Source organism: Pseudorasbora parva, chromosome 20 (genome assembly GCF_024679245.1).
Source record: "Pseudorasbora parva isolate DD20220531a chromosome 20, ASM2467924v1, whole genome shotgun sequence".
Lineage (NCBI taxonomy): Eukaryota > Metazoa > Chordata > Actinopteri > Cypriniformes > Gobionidae > Pseudorasbora > Pseudorasbora parva.
In genome coordinates, this window is record NC_090191.1 from 26983741 (window position 1) to 26999760 (window position 16020).

General features: G+C 38.1%; 1 protein-coding gene across 1 annotated transcript in view; it reads left to right on the forward strand.

Annotated features, from left to right (window-relative positions):
* The window catches only part of cacna2d1a (calcium channel, voltage-dependent, alpha 2/delta subunit 1a), an 87174-nt gene extending 76923 nt beyond the window's left edge, over window positions 1-10251 (forward strand). Inside the window, exons 34-38 of the mRNA XM_067428725.1 lie at window positions 2709-2764; window positions 3037-3160; window positions 3352-3464; window positions 4563-4645; window positions 8430-10251. Of these exons, the coding sequence (XP_067284826.1) occupies window positions 2709-2764; window positions 3037-3160; window positions 3352-3464; window positions 4563-4645; window positions 8430-8546 (493 nt within the window). The 3' untranslated portion in view covers window positions 8547-10251. The remainder of the gene's footprint in view (window positions 1-2708; window positions 2765-3036; window positions 3161-3351; window positions 3465-4562; window positions 4646-8429) is intronic.
* Window positions 10252-16020: the final 5769 nt, after the last annotated feature.

A 16020-nucleotide genomic window follows, 5' to 3' on the forward strand; every position in this document is an offset into this window, starting at 1 on the left:
CCCCAAAGTTAGTTTATGTCACTGAAGGCAGTTATCATCACGATGATTTCATTTCAAGTGTTCGTTTTAAAAATAAGTTTACTTTGAGTTAGTTATTTTATGCTATAAAAACGGGGGGTGTGACGTCATGATTGACAGCTGAGACTGACGGCTTCTCTGAGTGAAGTTGTCACTGAGGCACTAACCGACTTTTTTCGAAATTTTTGGGAGCAGATTAGAGCTTTAGCTTTAATTTCTACATTTCCATAACTGTTTATTTCACACCAACATAATTAATTGTTCTGCATCTACGAGAGTGTGGGCGGGCTTTTGATATCGCGACTGTACTTCCTGCTCTACTTCCTGCGCTCTACTGCGCAACTCCGGTCCCGAAATCACTACTGCGCAGACTCGGTCCCAAGATGTCCGCGCCGTGCAAGGCCGCCTGAAAGCTTCAAATCTGCCAAGCGGAAACGGATGATGTCGAGTCGTCCATATTTTTTTACGGTCTATGGGCAGACCCCGCAAGACAACTGCTCAAGAGGACCATTTGTTGGCTCGAAAATCCAAGGCCAGCCCATTTTCCACTGCAGCAGAGCTCCACGAGACCTGGTCACCTGAAGTCCCTGTGTCAACCAGAACAGTTTGTCGGATTCTGTCTCGAAATGGCCTCCATGGTCGAATCAGTGCCCAGAAGCCAGCACTAAACAAAAGACAATTGAAAAACCGTGTGGCATTTGCCAAGGCCCACAGCCTGCTAAAAGGATGGACGCTGGAAAAGTGGCAGAAGGTGGATTTGTTTTTTGTTTTTTTTGGATGAATCTTCTGTTGAATTACACCACAGTCGCCGCAAATATTGCAGGAGACCTACTGGTGCCCGAATGGATCCGAGATTCACCCAGAAAACAGTGAAGTTTGGTGGCGGAAAAATCATGGTCTGGGGTTACATCCAGTATGGGGGTGTGCGAGAGATCTGCAGGGTGGAAGGCAACATCAATAGTCTAAAATACCAAGAAATCTTAGCTACCTCTTATATTCCCAACCATAAAAGAGCCCAAATTCTGCAGCAGGACGGTGCTCCATCGCATACTTCCATCTCCACATCAAAGTTCCTCAGGCGAAGAAGATCAAGATGCTCCAGGATCGGCCAGCCCAGTCACCAGACATGAACATCATTGAGCATATGTGGGGTAGGATGAAAGAGGACGCATGAAAGACGAAACCAAAGAATATTGATGAACTCTGGGAGGCATGCAAGACTGCTTTCTTAGCTATTCCTGATGACTTCATCAATAAATTGTATGAATCCTTGCCAAACCGCATGGATGAGTCCTTCAAGCTCATGGAAGTCATACAAGATATTAAATTTGGATCTCACAGCACCACAACTTAATTTGCTGACATATTTTTGTATTTGCAGTAAATTTGTTCAATTTCTGTATAGGCGACAAAACTTTTGTCTTTCCAAAATTTGACCTTTCTGTCTTGATTAAATGATAAATATTTTTTCTGTGAAAATTATTTATTTCAGTGCATTAAACATCATTTGGGAGGGTTTTAGCTTTTCATATGAGCTATTTCTAACACCAATTAATTAATTAAAAGTCAGGTTAATATCAGGTATTTCTAGAAAATAGATAAGCGACAAGACTTTTATCAGGGACTGTATATTAGGTGGCCTTAACTACTATGTACTAACATTGAAATTAATCATTTGTATCATTTGTACAAACATGTTTTTACATTGTACTTAAATTTAAAAAAATTTAATGTTTAAAATTTAAAATTTAAAATTATATGTGACCCATAACGGAAACCAGTGACACAAGGTGGCAGCACAACTTTCGAGCAAAATGAGAAAGAAGCGTTTTTTTTTTATATGTGATTTTCGTTTTTTTTTTTTCATAATGTGTAAGTTAAGATCACTAAGAAGCCTCTCCGTGTTTGAGGTAGCAGTATTGGTATATTTAAAAGCATACATTTTGAGGTTGAAATCAGCTTGTTTTTTTCTGAGATTTTAGCATGCAGTAGGGGTGTGTCATTGTCTGTGTGTATTTCCATACTGGATAAGCCGGCTTTTGTTATACCATCAAGCTACATAACACAATTTAAAAGATTAAAATTACACTTTCACTCATAATGTCACTTTAGACCAACATCGAGTGTTTGTATTAGCTTCCTGTTGCATAATGAGAATTGCATAATCTTTAGAGACCGTTTTCTCCCTTTTGAGCTTTTTTTAAATGCCTACCTTCAAATGGCCACAACTTCTCCAAATATTATCAAATTTTCATTTGTTACACATCATTGGAAAGCTTGGAGACTCTACACTTTAAGAATCTGTGAATAACTCAAAATACCCTAGAACCGACTTATGTCCCTACTTTTTTTGTAATTGGTCATATATCTGTAATAATTTCCCTTCCCTTACACCTAACCCTACCTGTAACTTACCCAAACCACCCCACTTGTCCCTAACTTTACTCGTATCTCACCTCAATATCAGCAAAAGTGTTCTGCAATACAATATGAGCACAATAAGTATATTGTACTTATTATTTGATGTAAGTAGTTAAGGCTACCTACTATAGAGTGGGACCATTTCATGTTTTGTTGTGCTTTAAAAGTCAATAGGGGTCAAATGTTGTTTTAAACCCAATTGGCTTTTATTATATAGACAAAAGCGTTTCCATTTTTTAGCAGAATCCTGTCTTCTTTTTATATCTCAGGTCAATACTGCAGCAGATGTTTGTCAGCATCACATTTCCTAATTTCCTTGAGGCAGGTAAGAGCCTGACATTAGTCATTATTCTCTGTGAAACAATGATTAAGCCACTGAAATTTGACAGTTGCCTGTTTGTCTTATCGTCTGGTGTTCTGTCAAAACTACAATGCTAATGAGTGCTAAAGCTGAATTTATGTGGGAAATTATGATTTATTTTTAATTGTTATTATTATATATTGGGTGCTATTTAGGCACTGAATAAACATTAACTCAAGTAAACACTGAAAGTATTGCAGCTTGTGGTAATTTAATTGCGATTGTTTTGTTCATAGCGGAAGATGATGGCCTGTCTGACATACCATCTAAAGAGAGTTGCATTAAAGAGCAGACGCAGTATTTCTTCGAGAACAACGAGACAACTTTTAAGGGGACTATTGAGTGTCTAAACTGCTCTAGGTATGAAATGGTGACCAATCTGGAAATGGAACTTGGTCATGGAGGGAAAATGAAACAAACATATTAATTAGGATGGGTAACGATAAATATGTAATATATATATATTTATTTATTTATGATTGCCTGCCCAAGAATTAATGAATAAGGCCATTTTTATCATAGTTTGTGTATATTTTTGTATTTATTTTCAGGCAGTTCATAGCTGAAAAGCTTCCAAAGACAAATCTGGTGCTTATTGTTGCCGACGCACAGATGAGTAACCAGATATGTGATGAAAAGCCATTCTCCCAGGAAGAAAAGCCTTGTATCCTTCATATACACACAAACTTACCATTTGGTATTAAAAAATATAACGATGACAACATATTAGGACACTGTCAGTGTTGAGAAGGAAGCTCAGAACTAACTAGAAGTAGCTTTTCCAGTAACTCTCTGTCTGATTCATTTTTCCAAACAGCTGATTTCAGTGAACTGGAAAAACGGTTGACCAGTCATTACAGAATGACTGTGACTGTATCCAATTGATGTTTATCTTATCAAATGCCCAAATGACTAAATAATTGATAAACAAAGGCTGTTATGTAGGACCAATAACGTTCTGGGCAGCACTGTGTCCTGTCAGTTGTGCTCAAAACAAAAAAATAACCCTGCATTCAGTCTCAGCTCAAGGTTCAGGCTTATGTGGTCATTAATGACGTCATCACCGACTAGTCAACGTAGACTCAACTTTCATCATATAAATGTCGACCGAAGTTGTAAGACCCATACAACAGAGTAGCATGTCAGAATTCATAGTATTCTAAAAAACAGAAGGCGAAAAGTCCCTGGATGACCTACCACTTCCGGCGAGATTCTGAAGTGTGCATACGATCGACACTTTACTGTCTCATGAGGCCACGGGAGACGGTTTATAAATGGAGGTTAAAGGACGGTCATGTAATGACAACATGGTGAATGTAGTACATCCGGATTACATTCATACAACACATTTATTCTATATAGAACGTACTTTTTAAAAGCCGCAAAGTAAGTTCAAATTTAAATGTAGTACCTACTCACATAGCAATTTCGGACACAGCCTTGGAGTTGCACCAGAAAAATCTACATCTAGACCCCCAACGCCAGAACTGCATAAACTGGAATGAAACAGCTTTTTTTTTCGGCATGGTTGTCTTAAATATATTTTAGTGAATTGGTAAATTCATATGACAGTTCTATTGACAGTTTTATAGGTGGAGTTGGGGTAAACCTCCATGCTTTTCTTCTAAAAATCGTTTCCATACAAATCACATTGTCCAAATTCAAATATAATCCCCACCTTTACCCATGAGATCAGATTGAGTTTATCTTAAATCTCACTTAGAATATTAGCATGTTGATTTTCCTGAACTTGGACTCACAGCTCCGGGTCCAGATCCCTGCAAGATAGCCCAGAACCCACGCTATCGGAAAGGTCCGAAAGAGTGCTTTGACAACAACTCAAAGGTAAGTCACCCAAACACCTCCTCCTCGCAAGATCCTATGACAGATTGAGACCACACTAGCAATCAGCATGACTTAATGTGCATCATGCCTGGATCTCACGTGTCACTCTATTCTCCTGAAATGCCTGGTTTAACCTGCTCTCATTTCAGTCATTACCTGACATCTACCACACTGAGACTTTTTGAGACACGATCAATGTAAATCAACTCTGATATTAGTCTCTGTGTGATAGATCTTAGTTTAGGAGAGACTGGCTTTGTTTGACATGTTGTAATCTATCACACAAATGTGCGTTTCATGGCCTTGAGAATGTGGACATTCTCTTTTAATGAACTGGTTTGGGTGTTTAAGATGGGTGACTAACAGGTGCATAAAAGCAAGTGGATAATTATGTTACTTTTTTTTAGTTTTGTGCGGAAGACTTGCACAAACACCAGACATGAACCCCATTGAACACTTTTAGGATGAATTTGTAATAATCTGAACTTCCTATTAATGTCCATGATATTAAAGGGGGGGTGAAATGCTGTTTCATGCATACTGATCTTTTTACACTGTTAAAGACTTGGATTCCCATACTAAACATAGACAAAGTTTCAAAAGTTAAGGTGGACGTTTGATGGGAGTATTTCTTTGTCAAAAATACTACTTCCGGTTAGTCATAAGTTTCGGCAAGTTTTTTGAGATCATGCGTCCCCTTTGACGTTAATGGGGGCGGAATTTCCTTGTATGGGCCTTACGGACAATTCTACCGGAAGCGCGTGAGAGAGAGAGAGGGAGAGAGCGAAAGTAACAGGCTACGCCCATCAAAGCGCTGGCTCGTAGGCTGCTGCACAGGTGATTAACAATGACATCAAAAAGTGCGTTTTTGGTTGCCAGACCAAGACAGTCCTGCACAGATTCCCCAAAAACCCCGCGGTAAGGCAACAGTGGATGTAATTTGCTTTTCCGGATCAGCAACTGAGTTGCGCGAATGTTTATATCTGTTCGCTGCATTTCGGTGCCGACTGTTTCATAAACAAGGCCCAGCTCGACGCCGGATTTTCCGATCGCCTAATGCTGAATGATGGAGCAGTCCCAACGATAAAGGTCCCAACGTTAGTACCGCAGGCTGTGAGTAAGACTGCTTCAAATGTCTGTGTTTTTGCCTATGCTCATCAAGTAGCCCAAACATGATCACGTATAGTTAATTGATCAATGGAGCATGCGATGTGTAGTGCGTGTACATTTGTTTAGCTGGCCACTATATGTGTAACTTTATGTTTGTGTATTGTAAAAGCACTCCAAACAACAATACACAAAGAGGGGGGAAATATGTTGAACTAAATAAGCACGCTTCTTCATTCAAATGCGCTACTATTCCGTGTCTTTCTATGTAAACACTAACTTAGCCTGCCGTGCAAAACCAGTCCGCTTACTGTCTACACAAACCACGCGTAAACACACACACACACATGCACAACTGCACTTCCCACATGTACACCTTCAAAGACAAAAATACGACGATATAATTCAAGTATAAATATGTAAATAACACAAGCCGCTAAGCATATTATATAGTTAGTGTATAACTTGTACCACATAGAGACGTCCTGCTCTAGTCGTTTTTGCTGCAGCTCCTGTTCAACTGCAGCCTCTGGGTCTGATTCCGGATCATAGATGTATGGCTGTATCTGATTAAAAGCCATATTTTTATTTTGAATAAAGTTTTTTTCCCGCTGTTAGGGATGACACAGCTTTACGACGCACTCGACTCAACACAATAGCAGCAGCGTGCACACGGCATTATTTAGCTCCGCTCACACGACACGCCCCCACCCGCTCTGCTTTTTTCGGAAAGACTCGGAACAGCGCATCTTTCTTATATAATTATAAAAAAAATAAAGACTTTTCGGAGATATGCAGGATGCAATGCTACTCTATAGGTACTCAAGATTGACATGACACTGACTGAAACTGAGTGTTTCACCCCCCCTTTAAATATAAACATTCAGTTGGGTGTTCAGGTGTCCACATACTTTTGACCAGTGCATCTTTATCTAAACATACACTGACTTCCTGCTCTGGGTTCTGTCTTTGTACTTACAGTATTAACGCTTTTTTGGTTCATGTTGCTTAAACTTCTGACTGTCAAACATTTTTCTGCATGACTTTTCCTCTCTTTCTCTCTCTCCTGCTGTGTATTTGGCTGTATAATATATGTTAGGATGAGGCCATGTGTAGGAGAAATGCAGGCTCTCCTCTGCTCTCCTCTCTGCTCATGTTACTGCTGCCAGTGTTCATGTGCTGTCTCGGGTCAGTCCATCTCTCTCTATCTCTCTATCTCTCTTTCACTCTCTCTCTATCTTATATATTTTCCTCTGCCAGCTGAGAAGTACCTTCACCAAACAGTTCCGTTACTGTTGGTCAGTCTCATTTTATTCACTTTCCTATTTCTATTTCAAACAGCAGTGGTTTAGCTCTGCATCATGAGTATATAAATAATTCATTTAATTTCATCTTTCTTTTCAGAGCAAACACACCTTTCTATGCTAATTTGACGCATTACGTGAATCCGCTGCTAAAACCGAATCAGGCAGTTTGTCGAATAAACACGGCTATCAGCCAGCACACTTCTGTCTTTTTATCTTCTTTTTTACTTTCTTGCCTCTCTCATTAATTTGTTTATTTATGTTTAATTCTGCTTAATATCGCTTTCTCTCATGCATTCAATTTTGCACGATTCAAACTAATCAGCTTAGCTGTTGCTTCTTGCATCTTCTTAAACTGCTAATGTAACTCCCATTCTTGACTGATTCACCAACTCTTTACTCTTATGAATAAATTATTAACAACATATTACAGCATATGTAATAATTATACCTATCCAAAAGTATAGATTAATTGCGACTGTCAAAATTACCGTAATTATGAGATTACATCTTTTAACCAAGTCATTTTTGTATTCTTTCATATTTTTATCAATCTTTTTGATGCTTTCAAATCATGATTAATCACATCTAACATTTTATAGTGCTGTCAAATCAATTAATTGCATCCAAAATAAGTGTTTACATAATATATGTGTGTGTTGTGTATTATTATTATAAATCTATAAATAAACACATGCATGTATATATTTAAGAAACATTTGTTATATTTATATATACATAATAATTATACACAGTACACAGTTTGGATGTTATCAATCGATTTGACAGCACTAATATATGTGTGCTGTATATATACACATACATACATACATACACACACACACACACACGTTTGTTTTTGTGAAATGTGGGGACATTCCATAGGCGTAATGGTTTTTATACTGAACCCCTCCCCCTAAACCTGCCAATCACAGGAAATATTCTGCATTTTTAATTTCTCAAAAAAAAACTTATTCTGTATGATTTATAAGCCTTTTAAAAAATGTGGACATGGGTAATGTTCTCATATTTCACCCTCTCCTTGTAATAACTGTCATACCCATGTCAGTATACACATTGTGTCCTGATATTTCACAAAAACTATCACATTCACACATATCATGTAAACAAAAACATGTATGGTAAATGCGATTAATCGTGATTATTCGATTTGACAGTATAATGCTTTTATATATACTGTATATATTGCAATAAACTTTTGATATATTCCATATCTTCTATGGAGAAACTTTTGGAACCTCAATATATATATATATAAATAATTACTTCTCGTCATTACGGTAATTCCTACACAATCTTCCCATTAATTCCATACGGGACTTATTGGCTTTCTCTTGTCGGCATGATAACAGGAGCAGAATGAGGATTGTGGTGGGGCATCAAGTCTGACTCCGTCTGTCGTGTCCATGGTCATCCTCCAGTTGACGCTGCTCTGGCTTCTGATTGGACGAGGACACTGCTTCTCGTGACCTCAGCATAGAGACGCAACACCCCTCTACGATGCCAAAACACATACCACTTCACATATGAACGTTCATCCGGACTCCCACGCTACAGCCCAGCACATGGAGGGAGAGGCTCTGACCCAGGAAGTACAAAACCGAAGCAGTGATCACTCACAGCCCTTGAGGTCAAAGTAGGTCGGAGATGATAAATGAGCAACGACCTTTAACATTTGACCTCTGAGGTCGGACTCTCTCCACATGAGCGACGGGGTGGGCAGACTTAACTGGGTGGGCAGACCTTGACACTTCATCTTCACTTTGCCCATGGAGTTGTACTACGTCCCAGCGTAATAACGAAAAAATGATCCAATCACAACACTGCCAACCAAAGTTTCGCTCTTTACCAGTGTGATGCCTTTTTTAACCTGTTTGTCCTTCAACTTATTTACAGCGACTAGTTTCTCAGTATTACAAACTGTTTATATGCGACTTTTATGACCTCGTCACGTTTGCCCTGCTGAGATATTTAATGGACCCCTCAGGGTCAGGTTAGAACCCAGCCTTGTTTGTGGTCTGCAGCCCATTACTGAAAAAAAGGACAAATGAGCGAGTGACCCAATAGCAAAAGTCTCGTTTTTCCCAGTGGTGTCCACCTCTGTGCCTCGGGAATATCGATTTCATTTCCGACCGAGAACAATCCCTCCCTCCATTTGCCCGTATTCACTATCACACGGAGATTTTTATCCACCCATAGTGCATTCAAACGTGCACTGCTGCCAAACGTTACCCTGTGTGTGTGGTCTTGCTGTACTTTGCACTTGATGCCAAGCAGGTCGTGTGGCCAAACAGCCCTGTCGTTCTTATTTAGGGCTTTTTAAACGACTGCCAATTCGTACCGACCTAAAAGCTCGCAAATTTGTGTCCTGGTTGTTATTATGAAGAGAAAAAAATGCTGTTGCATGTGTGTGTTTAGTTTTTTTGGGTGCATTACCTGTTTATTTTAGATCTTTTAAGATTGTTTTAAGTTATTTAAACATTTACTATATGTTTAATATATATGTTTTCTGTGCTATAATGTGTGTGTGGATATGCAGAAGAGTGAAAAGGCATTTATGACAGTTGCTCTTTCCCACACATTAATATCATCTGGAGAACTCGAAAAGTTGGAAAGAAAATCATCTAATGTTTACATTTATTTTTTTTTGGATACTCGTGAGTTTTTTTGAGAAATGTCGCCCCTGGTTGAGCTGTCTTTCGGGTCTCTGATGTGTCATTTTTCACTTTATTGTCAGAGGCAGAGCTCTGTCAGCCTTTCTTTCCTGTCAACGTGCCTTGATGTAAATGGATACATATAAAAAAGAATTGAAGGAATATCGAAATGTGCAATCTGACCCTGGTTGCTCTGCAGAGAAATGCATAATATGGTCATTCTGATCTGAAAAAAGAAACTTCTGCCCCTTTAAGAGATCCTGACTCAATCTTTGTGCCTCTGGTCCCGAATCCAAAATGTATGGAATAATTAAGATTTTGAGAGGAGACAAGGATAATTGTGGAAGCCTGTGAAAAAGAAAAGCAAGACGAATTATGATTTTTTTTCCTTCTTTTTTTTCTATTTAAGCACTATTTAGTTATTTTTGTTTTGAAGAGAAAGGGGGATGCCTGGTGCTTAGCTAATTTATTCAATATTGTATTGATTATGAAATGTAATAGAAATGTCCAGTTAATAGCAGACATGTGATTTCTGAGAGTTATTAATGGCCACTGAACAGTATTTGCATTGCTTTTGGCTTAGTGTAAACATGTACAAAGTAGGTCTCAATCAGCAGATTGCCGTCATTGTGTTCTATCTAATTTTAGAAGCTTAGAAAAACAGGAAATTAAAAGACATGGAGCCACGCTACATCAAAAATCTGGATGGAAAGGGAATTCCAGTGAGCAATGCCACCGTTACTTTACGCATCATTTCCTCTGTACTCAGGAAGCGGCTTTGTTAATTCACCTGAAAACAACATGATTGAACCACGTGGAGTTGGCTTGCGTTGAAAAGCCATTCTTCTCGAAATCTTTCTTCATCACCTCATTGTAATCAGACGAGCATTCTAGTAGTGACGTGCATTAAATCAATATATTCCACGTAAACATTATAGTTAGTTAATTGGCTATCTAAATGAGAAAGTATTGAAAACAGCTCCAGTTCCAGACCATTAACTCGTCGAATTACCCATGTTAATTCCCAGCAAAACTAATGGCATCCTGATTATCAATATTATAATGTACTGAAATACATGTTTTCACTTCCTGTACCTGTAAGTGCCATAGAACCTATTCAGACCTATTTGTCTTCAAAAAACAGGAAAGAGACCAGTGAGGGTATGCAAACCTTTAATATATTCATATCTCTTCCTTATGCCCTGTTTAGTTGGCATGTATTGCACTGGAAGTGAAAACTAAGCTTTGTTGTGTGCATGTAAACATCTGCTTCTGTATGTGTGACGCTGGAATATTTGCTTTTGTAGGTGCTGGAGTGTGTAAAGTAACATCACAGCTCTGTTAGGAATAGCATACTAGCATACTACTACTATATTTGCAGTATATAGTATGTTTACTATTGACAGTATGCATATTTTCAGTATGCAGTATGCAACAGCACACTGGATTTAACACCCTTAAAAATAAAGGTGCCAGGAAGAACCAAAAAGGTAGCCTGACAAGCCAGACCCACATCAAGATGTTTGGTCTGGAAACTCACCATAGACAGGGCTCAATCCGAGGGGCGGGATAAATGGTTGTCTTTCAAACTCCCTCTGCACGCGATAGGATAGTGCTACAACCAACCAGAGCAACGTGAAATGGAGCTAGTTGATAGATTTAACTTTCGCCGTATTCAGTCGACAAAACTCCGAACACATCTTCCCGTTTTAAGAATGACTTCAGTGCCGTTCTTTTCTCAAAGAAAAGCTTAACTCCAAGTCTTCCAGAGTTGCAGCCAAAGGCGATTCGAAAGGCCTCCGTTCGCCAGCTTCTTTGTTTACAAGTAGCACGCGGAACCTCCACAACTCTGCCGTCATTTTCTTAAGCCCGCCCACCAACTCTATACACAATGTGATTGGCCTGACTAGAGTTTGGTTTTTCCAGCTTACAATTCTATGGTGAGTTGCTAGATGACACTGGCTGCAAATTAAATTTGCTGCCACTAGGGTGCGTCTGGATTTCTAGGTTGCCAAAAAGGGGTTTTCAAGGCAATGCCATAGAAGAACCGTTTCCCTGAAGAACCGTTTTCTAAAAGGTTCCTTAAAGAACCATTTTTGTTCTAACCATTTTATTGTCTCAAGTACCTTTCTATCAACCTTTCTGAAACTTTTGTGCAATTTAAATGTTCTTCATGGAGTAATATACCCTGCCAAAGAACCTTTATTTTTAAGAGTGAATTCTGCATCCCACAATTCATTGCCCAGAATTGACCTTTGTTTTCCAGTGTGACTGCAAAAATGAACATATTTACACTAATTAGCTGTTCAGTTCCCAGTTGATGTCGTAATGTAGCATTCTACAGTTTGGAATGTTTTAATGTGGAATAATGTCTCCTTTTAAGAGATACGGTATTTAGTAAGTAGTGTGCTTATATTCCATTCAGAACGCAGCCTTAAAGTCACGGTTCCTCTGCAAAATTTAGTGGGCGAAATCCAGTCATTTCAATAGGAATCTTGCGATCTGTAGTTTCGCACAAGGGTGAAAAACTTCCCCATGCAGGTTTTGCTCGTATTCAAGTCATCAACAGAAGAACTGCTTGGTCTGAAAGTGACATCTGTGTGAGTTGCGCTTCTCACACCGCTACACTTTTGACAATAGACAATGGGCCTTTTTCCGCTCGTGAAATCTTGTCGAAATTTTGATAATGTGACCACACCTTAACTTTCACTGCCTTTTTCTTGGGGGTGACAGCTGCTCAACCGAGACGTATCCCAATCCTGACGGTCCAAGCTAACCTTAACCTCAAATGTCAAAACTGATTTGGGACTAGTATTTGAAAGAATTAAGGGTCTCCAGCTTCTGACAGAAATTGTTTACAGGACACCTTAATAGAGGTGAAAGTGTTTTCTAGGATATCAAAAAGACAGATGTTCAGTGGAAATATATGATCAATTCAAATTACTCCTTAGAAAATACTAAATTAGATTTAGCAACTTTTGTTCTTCAGGCAAACTGGGATGAAAAAAGACGTTTCGATGCCGTCACCTCAGGAATAGTATATTTACAAAATGTGACTTTTTGAAGCTGGCGTTTTGGTTCTCTGTCTATCTGGACTGTGTGGGTTTTGATCTCTGGAATAGTGTGAAGCGTGTGTTTAAGTGGTCAGTCAGATCCTGCTGCCTCCACTTGCCTCTTGGCTGACCGTTTGTCTGCCTCAGTCTGGGTTTAGGAGAACTTATCTGTGGGCTTATTTTCAGTCTCCCTCAATTGTACTTTCATCCAGTGGTTCCCATCTGGTTTTGCTTCAGGAACTAGATTTTAAGTGCCGACCCAAACAATATCAAACGTAACCTGTATTTAATGTAATCCGGCTTGTATTTTCTTTACCAGGCATAGTATTGTTTATGGTAATTGGGGATTTTGACCGTTTTCAAGTAACCAGGTTGTCATCTGCCTAATTTGTCCAAATTGCCTGTATAAAATGACAACTGACATTACGCCAAAGCTTTTGACGTCAACTACAAAAAATGTAGGCATTTTCTCTTTGCTTTTAAAAGTTGGGATTTATTTTGCTATGCTAAGTATAGATGTTAGGGATAGACGTACAGTCTGTTAAATGCATAATGTCTAAGGTAAGTCATATCTACTTTTTAAAGATTTTAATTCAGTTTTAACTCATTTAAGTTTTATTTATTTTAGTGTGTGTGCACTGGAAATAATTGTATAGACATAATCTCAGTGTTTTCGGATGAATGATTGACACCAAGGTATACAAAAGTACAAGCGACTGTATGTTCATCCCTCACTTCATAGTTTTTCTATACATAAAATTGAATATGGCATTGACCCTTTAAGGTTCATGCATGGTTATATGCTTAAATTAATTGTATTTTTTGATTCCGTGCAGCCCGCCAGTTGAGAACCACTGATTCAATACGTAACACTCTTGTGAATCTTGATTCACTGAAATCAAACTGTGTAAATTTGTTTTTAAATTTTTTTATCTACAACAAAAATTATACACAAAAAATCCCACTGTTTATAATCCTCATGTTCAAGTATATTCAGAATAAAAACTTTGTCGTCACTGGAAGTGTTGCTGTGTCCTTTGCCTTGACTGTTTTGACTGTGACAGATTTCTGTTTTTCTTCTTTTCCAAAATCACTTCTACTTGTATTTGTCCTGGTGCCAAAACATTTTTCCCCATGTATGTCAGTGGGAAGTTGGGAGTCTGCAGTTTCTCTGCTCTCATGTGACATTCTTCTGTCATCAGCGAGGACTCGGACCGAGCCAACCACAACACGGCCCTCGAATCACTGAAAGCCATCGATATTTTCACACAATGTTATCTGACTGCCATCGCTTTTCTGTTGCTCCACCGCCATATGCTCTGCTTTGCTTTTTGCTCTGATTTGACATCGAAGGCCTCTGTAGCATTTCACCTTGAGTTTGAATGTGAAACCAGCAGCATGCAGATATACAAGGTCGTTCGTGCTTTTATTGCCGATATTAAACGCTCTCCTTCTGCGATGTGTGATATACTTCGAGACCGTTAAAGCTCACGTAAGGTACTTCAGTGCCCGGGGACGTTTCAAATAAGTTCAATTATAGTCCCCACAGTGTTTTTGTTTAATGAAAGGCCCATTTATATTTGCAAAACAGCTGGGGGGAAGCCTTAAAAGAACACGTACGATATAAAATTACATATTTTACAGACTGGAGGGAGGAAATAAGCTGTAATATTAACGGCTGAGGCATTATTAAAGCTGTCAGTCTTCTTATACTGCCTGCTTCATGGCAGAAATGTAAAAATTTTTGTGGACTGTAAGCAGTGCTGGAAATATTTGATTGTGTTTCGCAATTGATGTGAAAATGCAGTGGTTACTTTGTCTGGCTATCACCAGACCAATCTCGATGCAAGATTGAACATTGGTCTGAGGAGTCTGCTCTGTATTTTCTACTGCACAAGAGGCGTGATAAACGAGCATTATTCAAATGACTCTGTAAGCAATTGGATTGTCCTTCAACCAATCAGACCAGAAGAGGCGTGACCACAAGAGGCAACGACCCATCGTTTCTCTATCCGTCATCGTATTAAACCCGCCAATAGTGCGCCAGGTGGATAAGAAAGTCTGTGATTGGTTCCCTCAAAAGTGTAACAGAAGCAGTAGAAAAGAAAGTATAGGTTTCCACTCAGTTGCAGGGCGAAATCAAATCACCAGCAGATCAGGCTGGGTTTACTCATGTGGTTACTTGGTGTCTGATTACATTTTGCATCTCATTAGTTACTTTCAACACAAACAAATTTGCTTACTCCTTTGATTAATGTCCTCACAAGATGCCATTGAATGTGTAGACGAAACATAAAGGGGAACGATTTCATGTAATCACTATTGGCCTTGCTAAGTTGATACGCGTTCATGCTTTATTGTGAATGATTCATCAGTGTATGATCTTTCAACAAATATTCATTTTAGTTATTCAGTAGCCAATAAGAAATATTTAGTTTGTTTTTGCATACTGTTTTAGGTAATGCTGCCTTTCAAAGATTTGCCAAGAGTTGGCAAGTAATTCAATACCAGGTTATGGCAATAGCAAATGTATTTCTTTTGGGGTTTCTCAAAAAGGCTTTAAAGTTATCTTTAATTTTGTTTTGTATTGTTAAATTTTATTTTTTTATTTATCACTTTATTCATATTTAATTTAATATTTGATTTAATTCAATATTAATTAATAGTCAGTTTATTATAATTGAATAATTATATTGTTTAATATTCCATTTAATTTTAAATTTAATTTGATGTTTTAATGTAATTAAATATGTAATTTTATTCTAATTTAATTCAAAATAAATTACATTTCAATTCACTTCTTGGTTTAATTTGATATTTAATTGAATTCAATATTTCATTTATAAATTTAACATTTTTTATCTTTAAATTCATAAATTAAATTGATTTGCTGTCTGGGAAAATCATGAATGAAAATAGTTGAGCAGATTTCTAGAGTCACAATTGCGTGGCCAATTGTAAATTCAATTGTGCGTGAATATATCATCTGTTTTATAATGACGCATTAAGTGACTAAGTGAATAGGATCGTAAAGTAAACATCCTTGTACCATTCGTACATTTTTTTATTTATTACTATTATTTATTGACTGTGTGGTTCTGTTGTTGTTAAAATTTGCTTTGAATAGTAATTCATACATTTTAGACATTCTAGACTCTTTAAAAGGCCTTATTTCACAATGCGCTGCAGACGTGGTGGCTCTCGAATGGAACGTGTTCTTATGTTTTTCCTCCCTA